This window comes from Pieris brassicae, chromosome 2 (genome assembly GCF_905147105.1).
Source record: "Pieris brassicae chromosome 2, ilPieBrab1.1, whole genome shotgun sequence".
Lineage (NCBI taxonomy): Eukaryota > Metazoa > Arthropoda > Insecta > Lepidoptera > Pieridae > Pieris > Pieris brassicae.
The window spans coordinates 12,315,349-12,333,064 of NC_059666.1; the positions used below are offsets into that span (position 1 = coordinate 12,315,349).

The 17,716-nt window shown below is 35.8% G+C and overlaps 1 protein-coding gene across 3 annotated transcripts in view; it reads left to right on the forward strand.

Annotated features, from left to right (window-relative positions):
- Positions 1-17,716, forward strand: part of LOC123719935 (ALK tyrosine kinase receptor) — a 32,023-nt gene that overhangs the window by 5,738 nt on the left and 8,569 nt on the right. For all 3 annotated transcript variants that reach the window (XR_006756026.1, XM_045676255.1, XM_045676256.1), the window contains exons 4-22: positions 159-363; positions 892-973; positions 1,598-1,664; positions 2,338-2,650; positions 4,785-4,951; positions 5,807-5,994; positions 6,473-6,632; positions 7,598-7,745; positions 8,438-8,584; positions 8,697-8,856; positions 9,435-9,614; positions 10,312-10,457; positions 11,426-11,537; positions 11,908-12,009; positions 12,167-12,225; positions 12,489-12,646; positions 13,515-13,730; positions 15,202-15,369; positions 16,330-16,524. Coding sequence is in view for 2 of the 3 variants with exons in the window: in XM_045676255.1 (XP_045532211.1) it covers positions 159-363; positions 892-973; positions 1,598-1,664; positions 2,338-2,650; positions 4,785-4,951; positions 5,807-5,994; positions 6,473-6,632; positions 7,598-7,745; positions 8,438-8,584; positions 8,697-8,856; positions 9,435-9,614; positions 10,312-10,457; positions 11,426-11,537; positions 11,908-12,009; positions 12,167-12,225; positions 12,489-12,646; positions 13,515-13,730; positions 15,202-15,369; positions 16,330-16,524 (2,973 nt within the window). In the remaining variant the exon portion in view is untranslated. The remainder of the gene's footprint in view (positions 1-158; positions 364-891; positions 974-1,597; positions 1,665-2,337; positions 2,651-4,784; positions 4,952-5,806; positions 5,995-6,472; positions 6,633-7,597; positions 7,746-8,437; positions 8,585-8,696; positions 8,857-9,434; positions 9,615-10,311; positions 10,458-11,425; positions 11,538-11,907; positions 12,010-12,166; positions 12,226-12,488; positions 12,647-13,514; positions 13,731-15,201; positions 15,370-16,329; positions 16,525-17,716) is intronic.

Consider the following 17,716-nt stretch of genomic DNA (forward strand, 5'->3'; position numbering starts at 1 on the left):
AAATTTATGAACCAATTAAAATTTAAACCTTAAACAGTAAAACCACTTTTAAACCCACTTAAGAAGTTAAGATCTTAAAAACCTTTTATATCAACATTAAAATATGTATATTATTACATTAAAGTGTCACTCATGTGTTGTCGTCTGTTGATTTTCAGGTGGCAACCAATGCGATTTATGATTGGAAAAGTACAGCAAGAAGTTCGTATTATAATCGAGATAACCCGGCCAAATTATGTGAGCGTGTCTCATGTACTACCACACATTGCCATAGACAACATCCGTATGGTGGAGTGCTTGCCTGAACCCCCTGTGTATAATGGCGAGTGCCAGTTTAGACAGCTTAAATGCAAGATTATGAAGGTGAGTGTTTAAGGGTAACAAACTACTACATAGGGGCCGTTCTAGTGTTTTCTTATTAGGTGATTACGTCTATGCTTATAACCGAAATGCAGCTTTGCTTACTTTTGCTGACAAGGGGATGGAGGGGATAAATTGCAGTAAATCTGCTTACGTAATACTTGAACGTTAGAGCCAGAGAACTACATAATATTTTTTTTAACATATGTAAAAGTCATAATAACAATTTTGTATGAACGAAATCCACAGTTTGTTTTTCTAAAATTAGGCTAGCGCGGGTAAAACTGGATATTATAACGCACTTTGTGTAAAAGTATAAAATTCAGCACTAAATTTTTCGAAACAAAAATATAGGTATTGAATTTAGTTTTGATGAATAAAGGGGGCGGGGGGTTGTTTGCTAGATCTTGAATCTGTCTTAGAAAAAACGACTTACCGCTTGTGAAAAGCGATTTTAACTCTCGAGAGTTCATAGCGCTTTAAATATTTAGGTTTCATTAACGATATTTCCTGATGTGTTTGCTTTTACAGAAGGATTCATGTATCAAGTTGCAGCAAATTTGTGATCTGGTTAAAGACTGCGATGATGGCCAGGATGAACATCAGAACTGTGGTACGTTATTATTTACTATTTTGACTTTTTGACAGCGATACCGACTCCTACGTTTTTGTTATGCAAGTTCGATGTTCTCAAATCCGTAGCGCTTATGTCGCTACCTTCTTTCAACCTTGTCCGGAACCGGATCGCTGTCGCTATCGCAATTGGAAGGATTTTTTTAATGCTATTTGATTAACTCATAAATAATTTACAAATTAATGTAACATAATAGTCTAAGATATAAAAAAAAATTAAATATAAAACGACCTTCACCGAGTTGTTTATTTGATGCAACGTATTTTATATTTAATTTAATATGTCAATAAATATATTGCATATGGGTTGTCTAACAAATTTCAGTCCATGATATGATTAATTTTTCATTTAAATAAAAATATAATAGTATTCAAAAATGTAGATAATTGTGTTAGAGAAGAATTCGTTATTGAGTAGCCCAAATCTCAAATCTCTATCTTTAATCGGCAGCTCATTAGCTCTGAGCGCCGTGGTCAGCAAGAAAGTTTCCCCAAGTTCTTATCAAAGCATATCTATAACTGTAATCTTATTGTTTGTTGCAAACGTTATATGGGTGAAAATAAAGAAATTATTATTATTATTATATCATCTCTATTGTTCCAGTCAAAATGCCATACGGCTCCTACTGCAACTTTGAGCATGACACCTGTGGATTTGAGAATGTGCCTCAGTAAGTATATTCTTTTGAAAGCCAGCTTCTTTCAATGCAAGTTGTTAATGAGCCTGCGAATCATTTCGAGATTCAAACCCAGGATCTCAAGAGTTCACACATTGTATTACTTAATAACTAGTAGATTGTCTTTGATTAACGAACGTGATTTTATAAAAAAGCCGTCGTAAATTAGCTATAAGCCAGTCTGCCTGATGTGGAAGTTATTAACATTCTGCAAGTAGAATAGTAAAGTACCTATCTGTCCTTAAAAAAGAGGGTACCATTTTTTATAAGGCTGGCAACACACTTAGCTAGCCTTTCAGCAGTGTACGTGTCCACGGGCGATATCAGAATTCACTATGAGCCTATTAAATTAAAAACAAATCTTAACCTCCATAGATAAAAAATTAATATGATTTTGTGGCGCTACAACCTTTGTAAGTCTCAGATTTATGTTTCTGTTACATGATCATTTGAATTCACCGTTCGAGCGAAGGTTAAGTGCGCGCTTAAAAATAAAGTCAATCGGTGCATAGCCGGAGAACGAACCTACGACCCCAGCGATGTGAGTCACACGCTGAAGCCACTAGACAAAATCCGCTGTGCCACCTACATAGATAAAATAAAAAATACTTTAAAACATAACTCGAACGCTGATTATCCGCCGGCCTAACTAACAACTTTTTTCCAGACCAATCCTAAAATGGTCGCGACACAGCGGTCCCACGCCCACAGACAAGACAGGACCCAACTACGACCACACCTGTGGTCCACCACAAATGTTATACACCACTACCAGCCCCATCATCCCCTTATCCCCGGCACATAGAAACTACACAATTTCATCATGTCTCGGGTATTACTTCTTCGTCAATATGAACGTGACGGGGCCGAATAAGGAGAGAGCCGATTTCGCGTCAACGGCTGTTATGCGAACCGTTATTTTCAATCCGCCCCCCAAAGTCCACGGGAATATCACTTCAAAGTACTACAATTGTTGTACGGTGAGTTTATTTATGTTATTACTGTGATGCATAACCTAGCTTCTGCGTCAGCAGGTTCGGATTCGTAGTCAGAGGAAATCGCTTAATTTTTATAGGTCTCAGGTATTTTAATTGTCTTTTGGTATTAAGGCAGCTTAAAATATTTTAGATTTAGTTTGAAACTTGTATAATTTTTTAGTGGTACTTGTAATTTTTCCTGAAACTTGGCAGAGCTCGCTTGTTACGAGGCCTACCGTTGCAGTCCTAAAAAATTAAGTTACTTGATGTGATTTGTAATGTAATAAAGTTGAATATAACTCCGTGTTATTTTTAGCGATTCTAATATTGAGTTGAAGACGGGTTTTGTTGATAAATCATGTCATAATTATTGAATAATTTGTTAGCCCTATCGTTGAAGTACAGCCTTGTGGAAAATCGGTTTTGTTCACAGAGTAGCGGTGTAAAAATCATAACACTATGAATTTTTTAAAACCACTCAAAAGTTATTTAACTTCTTCCAAAAATGCGCTTGATGTGTACGCTTAAGAACGCCAGTAAATATATTAATGATCCTAAACATTATCTCTATTTTGATAGCTTCTAACCAGATTTTACAGACACTTGACATGAGAATATATAAGAAATAAGAATGATCTTCAATAGTTAAACATATTAATAGGAATCATAACAATAAAGTATACAGTAACTTGAAATTGGCATAAGGTTAAAACTATTGCCATAAAATAAAAATAAAATATACTTACAGTATTTACAATTTTCTTATCCTACACAGGTAGTAAAAATAAAAAAGAGGCTTAAACAAATTTTAACCCTTTAACACTGTATTTCGTTGCTGTATTGCAATGCTTATTGGTTGAGCGAGGAAAGCACCAGCACCATCTACCAGGCGCCAACTTAAATGTTTCATTAACACCAAGTGCGTTTAATTATTAATTAAAAGTAATTAATAATTATATCATATTAAATCGGCTATATATATATATACTAAAAACATAAAAGCTTATTGTGTTTGATGAATTATTTAAATTAGATTTTATTTATATAGAATCATCAGTTGAAGCAAGTATAAAAACTTAATTCTGAAAACATATATAGAAACCGCAAACGATATAATTTAATAAGAATTTCATGATATGAAATAATCCGATACAATTTAGAATCCTAAACCTTATCAGCATCTCAACTAAATCGTTTTAAGAAAAGCTCATAAATCAAGGGCGTAGAACGGACTTTCCACCAGAAAGATAGAATAAAGGCAAAAAAATCATTTTTATACGTGCATTTGCCACTGTCCTTTCTTGGAACCCACTAAAACGAATTAACGACCAATGTTCTTAAGTTTGCGAACTTATGTATGTATTCCTTAGCCTTGCCTTAGAAAACATTCTGATCCACATACGATCAAGATATATACTGCATTATACCAGTTTATATTAACTTACTGCATCTCGGCATGTGGTGAAGCGGCATCGTCTTCAATGCAGAAATTTTAGCGTGGGATTCATTCTTATGAATATATATGAAACGATTTTGTTACTCGACTTCAAAATTGTAAAATAAAATAAAACTTCTTACAACTGTTAGACAACTACTTTACTTAATGGCAATATAGCAATTGTTTGAAAACAAACTCTGACTATACCACAACTTAAAACACGCACTTTCTTCACCCAACGCCTAACTTCCTTAAAAACAAAATTTTCCTGACGTTTCAAAACTTTATAAAATTCAATAATTCAAAATCATTATTCATTTAGGCAACACAATGTACACTTATGAACGTCAATAAAAAATACATATTAAATGCTCCTAATTTTACATTCACTACCAAATCTCATATTAAAGGTTTAGAACGGACGAGAAGAACTGGCAATAAACTCTCTGCCACTCTTTTTAATAGCCAAGTTTTTTGTTTTATATAATGTTTGTGAGGAACTGACATGACGTATGGAAGAGACATGCCCATGACACAAGGAATCCTTGTGTGGAAACATTTTCTCTTTTAACTAAACATCCTTTTTATTACGTGTAAGTTCTTTCGTCTATATTCACTTCTAGGAATAAATTTGTCCCTTATCGTTAGTCGTAAAGTAACAAAACCTTAACAGCTATTTCTATAAATACTTGATTACAGATACGTTTCTATTACCAACAAAATGGACGTAACTACGGATCGTTAAGCGTAGATGTTGTGGAATTGACTTCTAGAGGTAACATCACCACGTCCTTGTGGTTCTCTACTAAGGATAAAGGAGAGAATTGGTACAGAGCTGCTATTTTTCTACCAAATATTACTAGCAGGTGAGTTTTAGCTAGTAATTTAGGAGCTTTTCTTAGAAGGCGAACGTAATAAGGGGACGTCAAGTAATAAGCAAAAATTGGAGATGCCTATGACAGAAGTCAACCTAACCATAAAACTGGCTATTTGTAACAGGTCTGAGAATTAATGCTTTATTGGTTCATATACTATATTTATCTATTTTTTGTATACTATATAATATAATGATGTAAAAGTTATTCGGGTTATAATTTTTTATTAGTTTATTAATGAATAAACGTTAGTACGAACAGATAACATAAACAGATTAAAAATAATTCCATTGTAATTTATATTACTTCATAATGTCTGTAAATCAGCATAATAGTCCTATTTATTTCCAACATCCAAATATATAAACAGTATTTACAATATTCTTAAGCTACATAATAGAAATAGTAATAATTATTATTAATTAATAAATAGATTAAAACAAAAAACCACTTTTTTAACGGATTGAAGCTATGAAAAAAAATATGAAAATCGAATAGGCAAGTAGGTGATCAGCTTCCTGTGCTTCCGTGTTTTCTTTAAATGTGTAAAATATATGTTAATAAAAGAAAATACTAGATTAAAACAAATATAAAAAGTTTGGTCACTGTGGCAGTGTACCTTTAACGTGGACAGCATTTCCTCGCTGTATTGCGATACTTATTCGTTGAGCGAGGAATTTTTAAATAGCTATGACATTTTTAACTTTATCAAGAGGATTCTCTTGGAACATTTCTTTAGAAATTATATCATTATCTAGGAATACACTGAGTATAAATGAGCATCAGCGAATTCATTAAAATTACATAAATCTAAAACGAAAATCTTCATTTGCAATCAATTTTTAGATACTATTTCCTATTTAAAACTCGCATGGGAATGAGGATCTATTCGGACTCAGCGATAGACGACTTCTCTATGGCACCGGAGTGTTTTGGTCTAAATATAAATGCGACTGAGTTGGGAGATTATAATTATTACGATCCGGTGTTTGAAGAGAAGACTACACCTCACACTGACTTTACTGATACTACTGGTATGTAAAAAACAGTTCTATGACATTTAATTTATATGATACTCCAACAGGAATTCAACCTGGAATCTTTGATTTAAAACTGAATGTATTTTTAATATCATCTACATCAAGATTCATACAAATAATTACAGCTAACGTGTTAACGCGTTAAAAAGTAAATATGTATGTGTAAATAATCATCAATTTATAAAATAATTCGTTACTAACAATATTAAATTTATTTTCATATGTCAGTTACGTGAAACAAAACGAGCACAGATTAGTCAAATCGTCGATGACGAACATGTTTATAAAACTGACAATTAACGCTCGCACTGTTGCGACGCCATCTTGCCTAGAGTTGGCGCGTTCATGAAATTTTGAATGTTTTATCTAAATTTTTTAAATTCTTGTCAAATGCGCATTCTTATGCTTTTTATACGTTTTTTTTATTACAAACATTACAAATGAATTGAAATTCAATTGTCTTTATTTTTAGTATACCGCTTCTCAACATGTGGAGCGACTGGTCGGTTGGGCCCCAACCAGACGATGTGTGACTCGGCGTACAAGAACTCCTCTGCATCAGTCACAGTGGTTCATTCACCACCATACAATGGGATACAGGTGTGGGAGGTGCCTAACGAAGGATTGTATACGTGAGTATTTCGAGTTTTAGTGTCCAAAAGTAAGCTTTTTTAAAGTTTTTTCTTTGTGGGTCGAAATTATCTCTGTGTACTAGGAGATTTGATTTAAATAATCCTAAAAATAAAAGGATACCATTATGAATAATAACCACTAAGAATAGTAAAATCTTCCGAAGACGAGTTTAAGAGCTAAAGGTGACTCCCATATGTCAAAAAAAGCTATACTTTTGACAACTAGGAGTCAGTCATAGATATTGTCTGACCGCGGTATGAGTATTCAGCTACGTATTATATAATACTGTTATTTAAGTACAATTGTAAAAACATAGATTAAATATCATTGAAAGATTATGAATGTTAAAGTCTTAATACTGTATTGGAAAACTAATCGTAAACAAAATTAAGCCGATTAAAATTCAAAATATGGCCACGGGATACCATAAATTGTAAACACGCTGGGAGGGAATTAAACTTGACCCCAATTTAAGATGAAAATTGGTGTATTAAGGTAGTATTTGGATTATTTATAGATTTGGCTATTTACCAGTAAGAAAAATAAAGCGTTAATTAGAGTAATCTGTATAAACCATGGCGTTATAACTTGTAAATGATCTTTTATTTATCACAAAATACATAATTGCAAATAGTCACCTGACACAAAACGATCCGCATTAGTCTATGGCGTAGCATGCTTGTAAATAACGTCTTCATATGTCTAATCCTTGGTCTTGGAGACCGCTAGTCATAATGTACGTACGATCAGCTTAGTGTGACTGACTCAGGTCATCCAGTGTGTATTGCGTACCTACAGAGAAAACTCGCGCTTCACCGTTTATGTCTGGGCTTCAGATTTCTATATCTGTTTCAAAAACTCCATTGGTACAAACGCAAGATTTGATGGTCTAAGATTGAAACACTACTACTTGACTCAATCAGGCAAAAATTCAGAATGAAATGGGACTCTTAACATATTTTAGGATAATAGCAACAGGTGCCAGTGGGGGCCTAGGCTCCATGTGGGCAGGGGTCTCTCACGGGGCCCAAGCGAGGGGTCTCTTTGAGTTACATCGCTCTGAGAAGATCTATATGTTAATTGGACAACAGGGACTCAATGCTTGCAAAAAGGTATATATATAATAATAATAAAAGATTTCAGACTCGTTCTTTCTCTCTGTCTGCCCTTTTTTGGCAATGGAGTCCTCCAATTAAAGCCATTTCACTGTGCGATCCAGCCATTTCTCCATGTACCACCTGCTGTTGCCTGGATATAGTCATTCCAGCTTCTAATATGTCTTCCATTTTTGCGACTTTTGTAGCATTGCACACCAGTTTTATTCTTTCTTACTCCACTTCTCAGTTCCTCATGTCATGTACCCCGCCCATTATCACTTACGTTTGTTTTCCTTGTGAGACTTTGGTCATATATATGTGTGTGTATAATGAAGAAGGAGGATTTATAATATCTTTGGTGCTTTTTCTCCTTATAGTAACTGTGATTCGCAATTAATTATGAATCTCTTTTTAAAGAAATGCAATTTAATTTGACTTTTCTCTTGACCGTAATGTAACAAACAGTCAATGACAATTGACGGAACACGTTATGCATCAATTTTGATTGAGTTTTACCTGTTTAGGTTTGGTCCTCAGATTTATGTATCCGTTTCCAATGATCATTCATTGGTCAATCTGATAGGCAAGTTGGTGATTAAATACACATAGGCAGAAAGACAGAGAGGGAAAAATAGAGAGGATGTTTTACATTGTAATATTCCGAATTTATTTTTAATTAAAGAAACTAATTTCTTTTATATTTTTAGACATTATCAGCCCAAGAGAGCCACGAGTGTTCTCGCCGGGAATCAAACGAAACTTACCAGATATTTACCAGCAAAACCCACGAAGTTAGAAACACACACGTCAACGATGGAGGGGGCGGCGGAGGTGGTGCTACCTATGTCTTCTTGGTAAATACCCTTTAAGAATTCATTTCTTCTTCAAAATCTTTAATATAGAACACTGTCTGTCTGCATTGGGTTCGAGTTTAAGAAAAGTTATAATAGCTAAATTTCCTCCTAGTTGGGCAAAAACGGTCGCCCCATACCCCTACTTGTTGGCGGTGGGGGAGGGGGGATATCTGTGGGAGTATTCCGGGATGATAACTCGCAACATGCCCGGGGAAGGACTAACACTACTCCCGAATCTGGATACATGTATGGAACACCCGGGAGGACCTCTGGTATGTTTTTTTGTATTTAAATAAATGATACCAGTGACGCTACAACCGTTTAGGTCTGGGCCTCAGATTTCTGTATCTCTTTGTAATTCTCTCCTTCATCGTACGAGCAAGTGTTAAATGCGCGAAGAAAGTCTATTGGTGCAAGACTGGGGATTGAACCTATGACCTCAGGGATGAGAGTCGCACGCTGAAGTCACTAGGCCAACATATTTTTGGTATATCATTTTACTGTCAATATTTGTTCGATCTCCAAAATATTGATTTCTGAAAATGATGACGCTGTCATGTGACATTTTTACGTGAACACGTGAATAGGTCGAAGTCATTGGTTCTGCATGTGTACGCTGTCTCCAAAAGTAATAGCGAATTCTTCCAAAAAAAGCTTCAGTATTGAGTTTCGTACCCAATTTTTCCATGTGGTACAAAAAGTCAAATTCAAGACCTCATAGAATGAAGATGCAGAGTACCAGCTCTGTGAGAGGTGAAGTCTTCCTTACGTTTTCTTTGTTAAAACATAATGCCCAACAGTATCCAGATGTAAACGTGTTAAGCTCCTTTTTATTTAAATTATTCTACAGGTGCTGGCGGAGGCTGGCTCAGCCGCCGTGGACCGATCACACCGGGTTTCGAGGTAGTTCGTGGATCATCATTACAAGAAGGTGGTCTTGGGGGCCTCGCGTGTAATGGGAGAGCACATGGAGGCTTTGGCGGTGGAGGAGGGGGCTGTTTGAGAGGAGGGGGTGGTGGCGGATGGGCTGGTAAGCTTTCCAAATAAGTGCTCTTTTATAGGATCATACTTCTGTTTCCATATAATTATTTAAAATATCTTACGACGGCAGCACTGTCCCCGGTATAAAAAGGCAAATCGGGATGGCTAAAGAGGCCATGGCACGTTTAGGCAAGATCTAGAAGAAAAAAGAGGTATTGGCATCAAAACCAAAATAAGACTGATACGGGTTTCCTTGTACGGGTACTTCATGTATGGAGTGGAACATGGACCATCTTGGATCGAAACAACCAAATGATTGATTCCTTTGACATACGGTGCTGGAGGGGAATGTGGTGAATTCGAAGTGTACTGCGAAGCTCACCAATACATCAATGCCCTGTCTTCCATATGCTGACAACGAATCTTATTTCGGCTATACAATGCGCAGAGGCGATGAGAAGTGACAGAAACCTGAGGAAACAAATTGTCCGCTCTAGATGTTTCCTATCTGATCACGACGGTCACACATGAGCTACTAACTGAAGAGAGAAATATACTATGTTAAAAAACTTGCAAATGCTGTAAATTTGTAGCAAAATCCATCGTTTTATAAATGTAATTTTGATCAATTGTAGAATATCAATGTGTTGATTATATGTTAGTAAAAATCATATATAAATAACATTTAACATATATTAACTTACGAAGGCACAGGATTTAATGTTAATTTAACGTATTCTCGATAGGTGGCAGCACCCACGACGGCGTGGGTCAGCACGGCGAAGGCGGTTGGTCATACATAGACAACGCTAGAGCTATCAAAGATTACAGCTCAGCTGGAGTCGCTTTACGGACTGGGCCTGGAGAGGTCCTCATTATCCCTGCTATACATGTGAGTTTAAACATCTTACTTCTAAGAAGAATCTCATTAGCCGCTATACCAAATGTGATAATATCTATTTATAATTTAGAAATATACTAGCGGACCCGACAGACATCCTGCTTTGCAAACAAAAAATAATACGGACAGCTCAGAATGGGAATCGAACCCAGATCGTACCAGTTGAGCTTTCCGAGAATAACCTAGATACACTAAAAGAAAACACTTTTTAACCTGATTGAAGCTATGTATAAACTTATGATTATTTTACATAATTTAAAATTTCATTTTTTCCGATGTTTCGCGTGCTTTACAGCGTGCGAACTGAAGACAAAAGGTGTTGAACGTCAAAAAGTATCATAGCTGTAGAGAAAGTTGTGTTATCTGTATTGATTTCCCCGGAGTTGGTATCGACTAAAAGATGACGGGTTTGTGTTTGGTTTGCGGAAATGACTCACGGTGTCCTCTATTTCCGCGGATTGTTTGTCTTGGGGTTTTATTTTGGATATTTTACACGCAGTCTAAGCACGTCGGTCTAAGGCATGCCGGTTTCCTCACGATGTTTTGCTTTACCGTTCGAGCTAATGCTAAATGCGCACATAGAAAGAAAATCTATTGGTGCACAGCCGGGGATCGAACCTACGACTTCAGGGATGAGAGTCGCACGCTGAAGCCACTAGGCCAACACTGCTCTAACAGCATCTATATATTGATAAAAACCAGAGACACTCCGTAATAACAGTCGAAGTTTTATCAAAATCGGTTCGGTAGTTTTTGAGATGTCATCGGAGTCATTTGCATGGTCACTGTGCCTTGCGTCTGTTTACACTTGTGTAAGTTATTTTCAACTGTCGACTCACTTTTTTCTGATTTAAAGTTGAATTTCCAGAACAGTTTTCTATCCTCACTTCTCAATTAATAAATTATATCGTTTTTAAAATCACTATTTACTGTCCATTGTAATGACAAAATGTTATCAGGCCTGTGGCTGCAATTACCGTTGCGTGGCAATGAACGAGTACAGAAGTGACGTGAAGTGCTACTGCCCTGCCTCGTGGTCTACGGACAGCAGTGACCCAACTAAGTGCATACGTGAGTATATTTTAAAGCTACTCAACATTTAAATATAAAAAACTCAGTGCTCGCTACAACCTTTTTAGGGTTCAGATTTCTGTATCAGTTTCATGATCATTTGTCAATCTAACAGTTATCAGCTTCCTGTGATAAACGCCGTCAACGTTTCGTCTAAGGCAAGCAAGTTTCCTCACGATGTTTTCCTTCACCATTGGAGCAAATGTTAAATGCGCATATAGAAAGAAAGTCCATCGGTATAGGGATCGATCTACCTATAAATAAAACCCCAAAATGTCTTTATGTACATCGTGTATACCGGGGGAAATAAAATTATTTACATATATTTTATAATTTTACAAGTTTTAACAAAATTTGACTTTTAATGCAGTTGAGGAAGTATGGTCCCAAGGCTGGTGGATCCTTGTCATCGTGCTGTGTGTCATCGGATTCGTCTGCATGGTCACTGTACCCTGCGTCTGTTTACACTTGTGTAAGTTATTTTCAACCTTTAACTCACTTTTTTTCTTACTTTTAAGTTAAGGCATAGGTCTGATTTTTTTATTACTTATCATAACAATCAAATATACAGTATTTACAATTTTCTCAATTTGGTCACGGTTTTTATAAAATATTATTCATGTTCACAGATAATAAATATCAGCGAAAGAAAGAAGCAGAGTTGCACCAAAAGAGACTCCTTGAACAGGTATAACATAGATTTTCAATTTTATGTATATTTTTAATAGACAAGTAGGTGATCTTCCTGGGCCTCTTTTACTTTACGTAAAAAAGAAATTAAATATTGATAGTATTGTCTTTTGTTAACATAGCTTTTACACATTTAAAGAAAACACTTTTTTACCGGATTGAAGCTATTACAAGTTTATAATAATACATAGTGATACATTTATATATATAGTGTTTTCTTTAAATATTGATTTAATATCAATAATTTTAATATTTCCATAGGAAGTTCAACTACACAGATTACGTAGCGCCCCCGGGGCAGGCGAAAATGCCCTGGGCATGGCTTTCAACCCACATTACGGAAGCGAAAGCTTCTTTCCCATGGGAATCGACGTTAAAGGGCTGCCACAGGTCGCCAGGGAAAAACTTAAATTGATAAAGTAAGTTTTTTAAGTCTCGGACATATCTTAACAAATATTTTAGACATATATATCGGATTTATTTTTATTAGGACAAGAACAGAGTGTCGTTATGTTGCTGTGAGGTTATTTTTAGTTTTACCTCTGAAGCTGAGCGGTATTTTGCTCCCCTCTCCCCCTGAATACGTGGGACAGTCTTGCGTCGACCACACCACGCTTGTTTTCAGTGGGAAAGTGGTGTTTCCCACTGGGCTCATTTATATTATATATTTATACCAGCTGCGTCATGCGATACGACGGTTGCGTCGCCCTCTCCACGCATATTGTTACTTCATGAATATCAGACCAGACAGATCGAGCAATAAGCGAATGCACAATCTACTATACCCGACTGTGTCCAACTTCTCAACATCACAATGCTCCACTGAATACTCAATCAGTCCCGCGTTACCTGAACGCAAGTCCAAAGTCAAGATGGCGCCTCGAGGCATTTGCTCTGCTCTGATTGGTAACAATATTCGTACAGTCATGATTTAAACCATGAAACCTAAATCAGAACAAATCAAATTACAATATGATTCTTAAAAGAGAAGGAATCTCAATGATTAATCAAAGCAACAATAAAAATCGATCAGAACATTTCCCGAGTATTCCCTGATACGTTCGTTATATGTTCTTATATACTACTCAGGTCTATTACGCATGGTTTCATAACTATTCTTATGAATAGTTTAATCTATATATCATAGTGGTATAGTGGTAAAAATAGAATAAATATTAATACAGGATCAGCGCGGACGAAGTGGGGTGAAGCAATGTTTTTTTTCACCTGAGTTCTCGCAAGCGCGTTTTCGAATGTACAGTTATAATCTAGAAACTCAATTCCCAGGGCGTTAGGGCAAGGTGCATTCGGAGAAGTGTACCAAGGTCTCTACAAACACCAACCAGGGGACACAGTGGAAATGCCCGTTGCTGTCAAAACCCTGCCAGAACTGTCCACTGGCCAGGCGGAGTCCGACTTCCTCATGGAGGCAGCTATCATGGCCAAATTCAACCATCCGAACATTGTTCATATTATTGGTGTCTGTTTTGATCGTCATCCGAGGTGAGATATATTTATGTTAAAGAGTTTTTTTATATGTTTACAGCTTGACATAGTCGGTTAGTAGGCTGGTCAACAATCCGCTGTTTTTTGCTTATTGTTAAAAAAAAAATTTAATTATTCGTGAGGTTCGTCAGGGAGAGGGAGTTGTTCGGCAAAAATCACGAAAGTAGGATATCAGGTGTACTTATTTTTTTCGTTAAACTCGTGATTTCTAAACTGAAAAGCGGCTTGTAGTGTAACCATGAGTCGTTGGTCGTTGCCAGGCAACGAACGGAGTACAATATATGTATAATTTCGCATGATTTCTTCCTGCATTCCTTTAATATTATTTAATGCCAGTCAAATCAACCTGAAACCTTTTTGTCCTACACATTAGGCATTTTTATTACTGACCTTAATTTTCTAGAATAGGATTAGATGATATTTTTACCGGTACATAAAAATAATATTTTTTTTTTTAATCAAAGCAAAAATTTGTCCTCTATCAAAGTCGAAAATCATTTATTCTATAGGTTACACAATGTACACTTAGAACGACAAAAACAGAAATGTATTTGAAATGCTTCCAACTTTTACATTTACTGCCAGTTCTCAAGTCAAGGGCGTAGAACGGAAGAGAAGAACTGGCAATAAACTATCCGCAACTCTTTTTAATCGCTAAGTTTTTTGTTTTTCACAATAATTGTAAAGAGCTGCAACCATTACACCATGTTCCACATGACATCTTAAGTAATTCATAATTAAAATCAAAGATTTGTTCTTTATCAGCAGTCATTCGGCATGGAATAGGAGCACGCACTTCTTGTGCGAACAACACGCAATGTGCCTTCCTTGATTAGTGCCTTACTAGTTTGGCTATTAGCTTTCCAAAATAATCGTATACGCATGTGATTAATATGGGGCCGTGTTGTTTAAGTGCACAGACGCTAATTAAAGATTGAAGTTAGCGCCAGGTTGACCGCCCCAGTATTTTCCTTAACGGGTCCAAAGTTTTTTAAATAATAATAATAATTTATTGCAAGAATATGGTACAAAAAGGTGGTACAATAGTAATTTGTCATTATTAGATTAAAATATTAAAATTGGTAAATTCTTATATTATTTGTATCGTACATATCATATCTGATTTTGTTAAACTTATATAACTACAGTGTTTCACGTAAATAATCATTTATTGAGTAATACATGTTTTCCATAAGTTATAATACAACAAGTCGATTTTTAAAGACTCTAGTCGGAAGATCTGTAATATATAGATAATTTTCGACATATTTTATGCAGACTTTTGCCAATATCAAAGTAAAGACTTTGGTCAGTTCAAAATAATACTGACTGATAACCAAAATATCAACGATTTTTTGTTTTAAAATATTTGTGCCTGTAGCGATCCCGCGAATTTTTTTTTAAAGATTTATTAACAAAGTGATCATAAGTGATCTTCTATATATTTAATAATAAATCTTCTTTGTAGGTTCATAGTTCTGGAGCTGTTAGGCGGTGGTGATCTGAAGCAGTTCCTTCGGGACAACCGACCCAAACCAGACAGAGCAAGTGCCCTTACCATGAAAGACCTCATCCTCTGCTCCCACGACATTTGTAAGGGATGCAAGTACTTGGAATCTCAGAGATTTATACATCGGTATGGAAGAGTTTGTAGTTATATATCATTAGAAAAATAGTTTGAAGGTGTTACCCACTATGTAATCTATTTTCCGTATAATTTCATTCTTTAAAATAATTTTATATGACGGTAGTTATTATGATAAATTTTGTCAAGTTATAAATTGTGTATTGTAATCGTATTTGTTAAAAAATTGTTTCTCTTTAAACACTGTATGACCTTTGTCGCTTAAACACGTCATAGTTTACATAGAAATTCGTTTGTAGTTTCTCGACTCGTTTCGAAACTCTTTTAGGGCCTCGTTCCTTTAGGGCCATAATTTTTGTAAAATATTGTTACAAGCTAGGGGATCGGATAGAAAATGCCGTAGATTTCTTCAAGAGTTTCCTTGATAAATCAATGAGGAATTTATGAGAACAAATTACTCGCAGAAATTCACTTATAACACACAGAAACAGTCACACTCACTCTCTAGGCGGGCTTGCTACTGAGTAACGATTGCAGATGAGAGAGAGACAAAGAGTGCGGACGTTCTAGATTGCAGATTCTAGAACGTCCGCACTCTTTGTCTCTTTCACAAATTGCTCCGTCCTTGTCGTACGGTGTTCTAGAGTGCTCAGTCTAGCTTCGAGAAGGTTCCAATCTTCTCTCTCTCTCGCGTATCATTTCATCCTTGTCTCACACCTAGAAAATACGGTCTAGAATAGTCCTTCATCAAAGGGGTATAACGCCTGAAAACGGGTCTCCTGAAAACTTCACCACACACATGTTCTGAAACTGACAGAAAAAATGTTTTAGCTTCCTGAACGGAACGTTAACGGTCAGAAATCGTATATCAGCCTGCTGAAAAGTTCTCTAAGTAGTGGAAAAGTCTAGAAATATTGCAGCCGACCCGTCTTCGTAACAATATATTTAAAATATTGCGACTAAATATGTCCCCTGATTGTCTATGACCTAACATTACGCTCTCCCCCACAGCGACATAGCAGCTCGGAACTGCCTACTTACATCCCGTGGACCCGGTCGTGTCTGCAAAATTGCAGACTTCGGTATGGCCCGGGATATATACCGAGCTGATTATTACCGGAAAGGTGGGAAGGCAATGCTGCCTATTAAGTGGATGCCGCCAGAGGCCTATATGGACGGAGTGTTTACAGCTAGGACCGATGTTTGGTGAGTGTATATAAATCTGTGCCAGGATATCATGTTTTCATTATTCTTTCCTTAAAGCAAGGTCGGTTTTGTTAATATATTTTTATTAAATACTAAAAATCTCGACTGAATTTTAAACTTCAATAATTTGAGGCCTGGAACCTCTTAATCCGGCCAGCCTTTTTCTGCTTAACACGTAAGGTCGATTAGGTCCCATGTGTAATATTATACAATAAAGTTAAATTTAATTGTTAAATTAAGCTTTCAACAAGGCGATATTTTAAATCTTTTTGAGAATATTAATAGTTTTTAATAATTTCCATAATTTATTTTTGTTTTGTGCATTTTGGCCGACTATCAATTAAAATATTTCATTTTTTATTAATTTCGTACTCTTACAGCTATCTTTAATTATATATAACAAAAAACAATTATACTAAAGATATAACCAAATATATACCAAAATCAAACATTAACGAAAGAAAATAATCAATAAAGATTATGAAATACATTTAACTAAGAAATACCTAATTCGCCTAAGTTCTGTTACAGATGAAAATGCATTTTTTTAAATGAATAACTGTAATATATTAAAATTTATACCTACGTATTTATTAAAGTCTCAGAAAAAAAAAGTTCAATTTGAAATGGTCACCTTTGGCTTTTATGGGGGGCTTTAATGTGTTTGGCCATGAATCTATGGATTTACGCACAGTTTCGTTTCCAAGGGAAATTTCGCCAGTGCTTGCTCCAAAGATTTTTAAGAGACTCAATGTCGCCCTGTCGTTTAGAGAGTCTAAAACAGCTCCTATAAAGTTCGACACGTTGGTTTCAAGCCAGACTTGGGTAGTTCTTGCCTTGTGACCAGGTGCAGAATTCTGCTAGAAAGTCCACGGTATATTTTTAAAAAGTGTGCTGGGAGGTTTCACAACATGATCCAAGACTGTATCTTGATATACTTTGGCTGAAGATTTTACTCCTTTTCCACAAAAATATAATTTTATGATTCCTTGATAAGACAACCCCACGAACACAGGTTACTTTTCCGACCACTTGAGCAGCTTCTTTAGAACTGTGAGTGTTCACTTTATCATTTTGCTTATTGTAGTGTTCTTCAATCGTGAAAATTTTGTTTTCGGTAAAGAGGATGTTTCTGTGCTTTTCACCTGCGTATCGCGACAGAAGGCGTTATTATCGATCCTCTCTCTCTTTT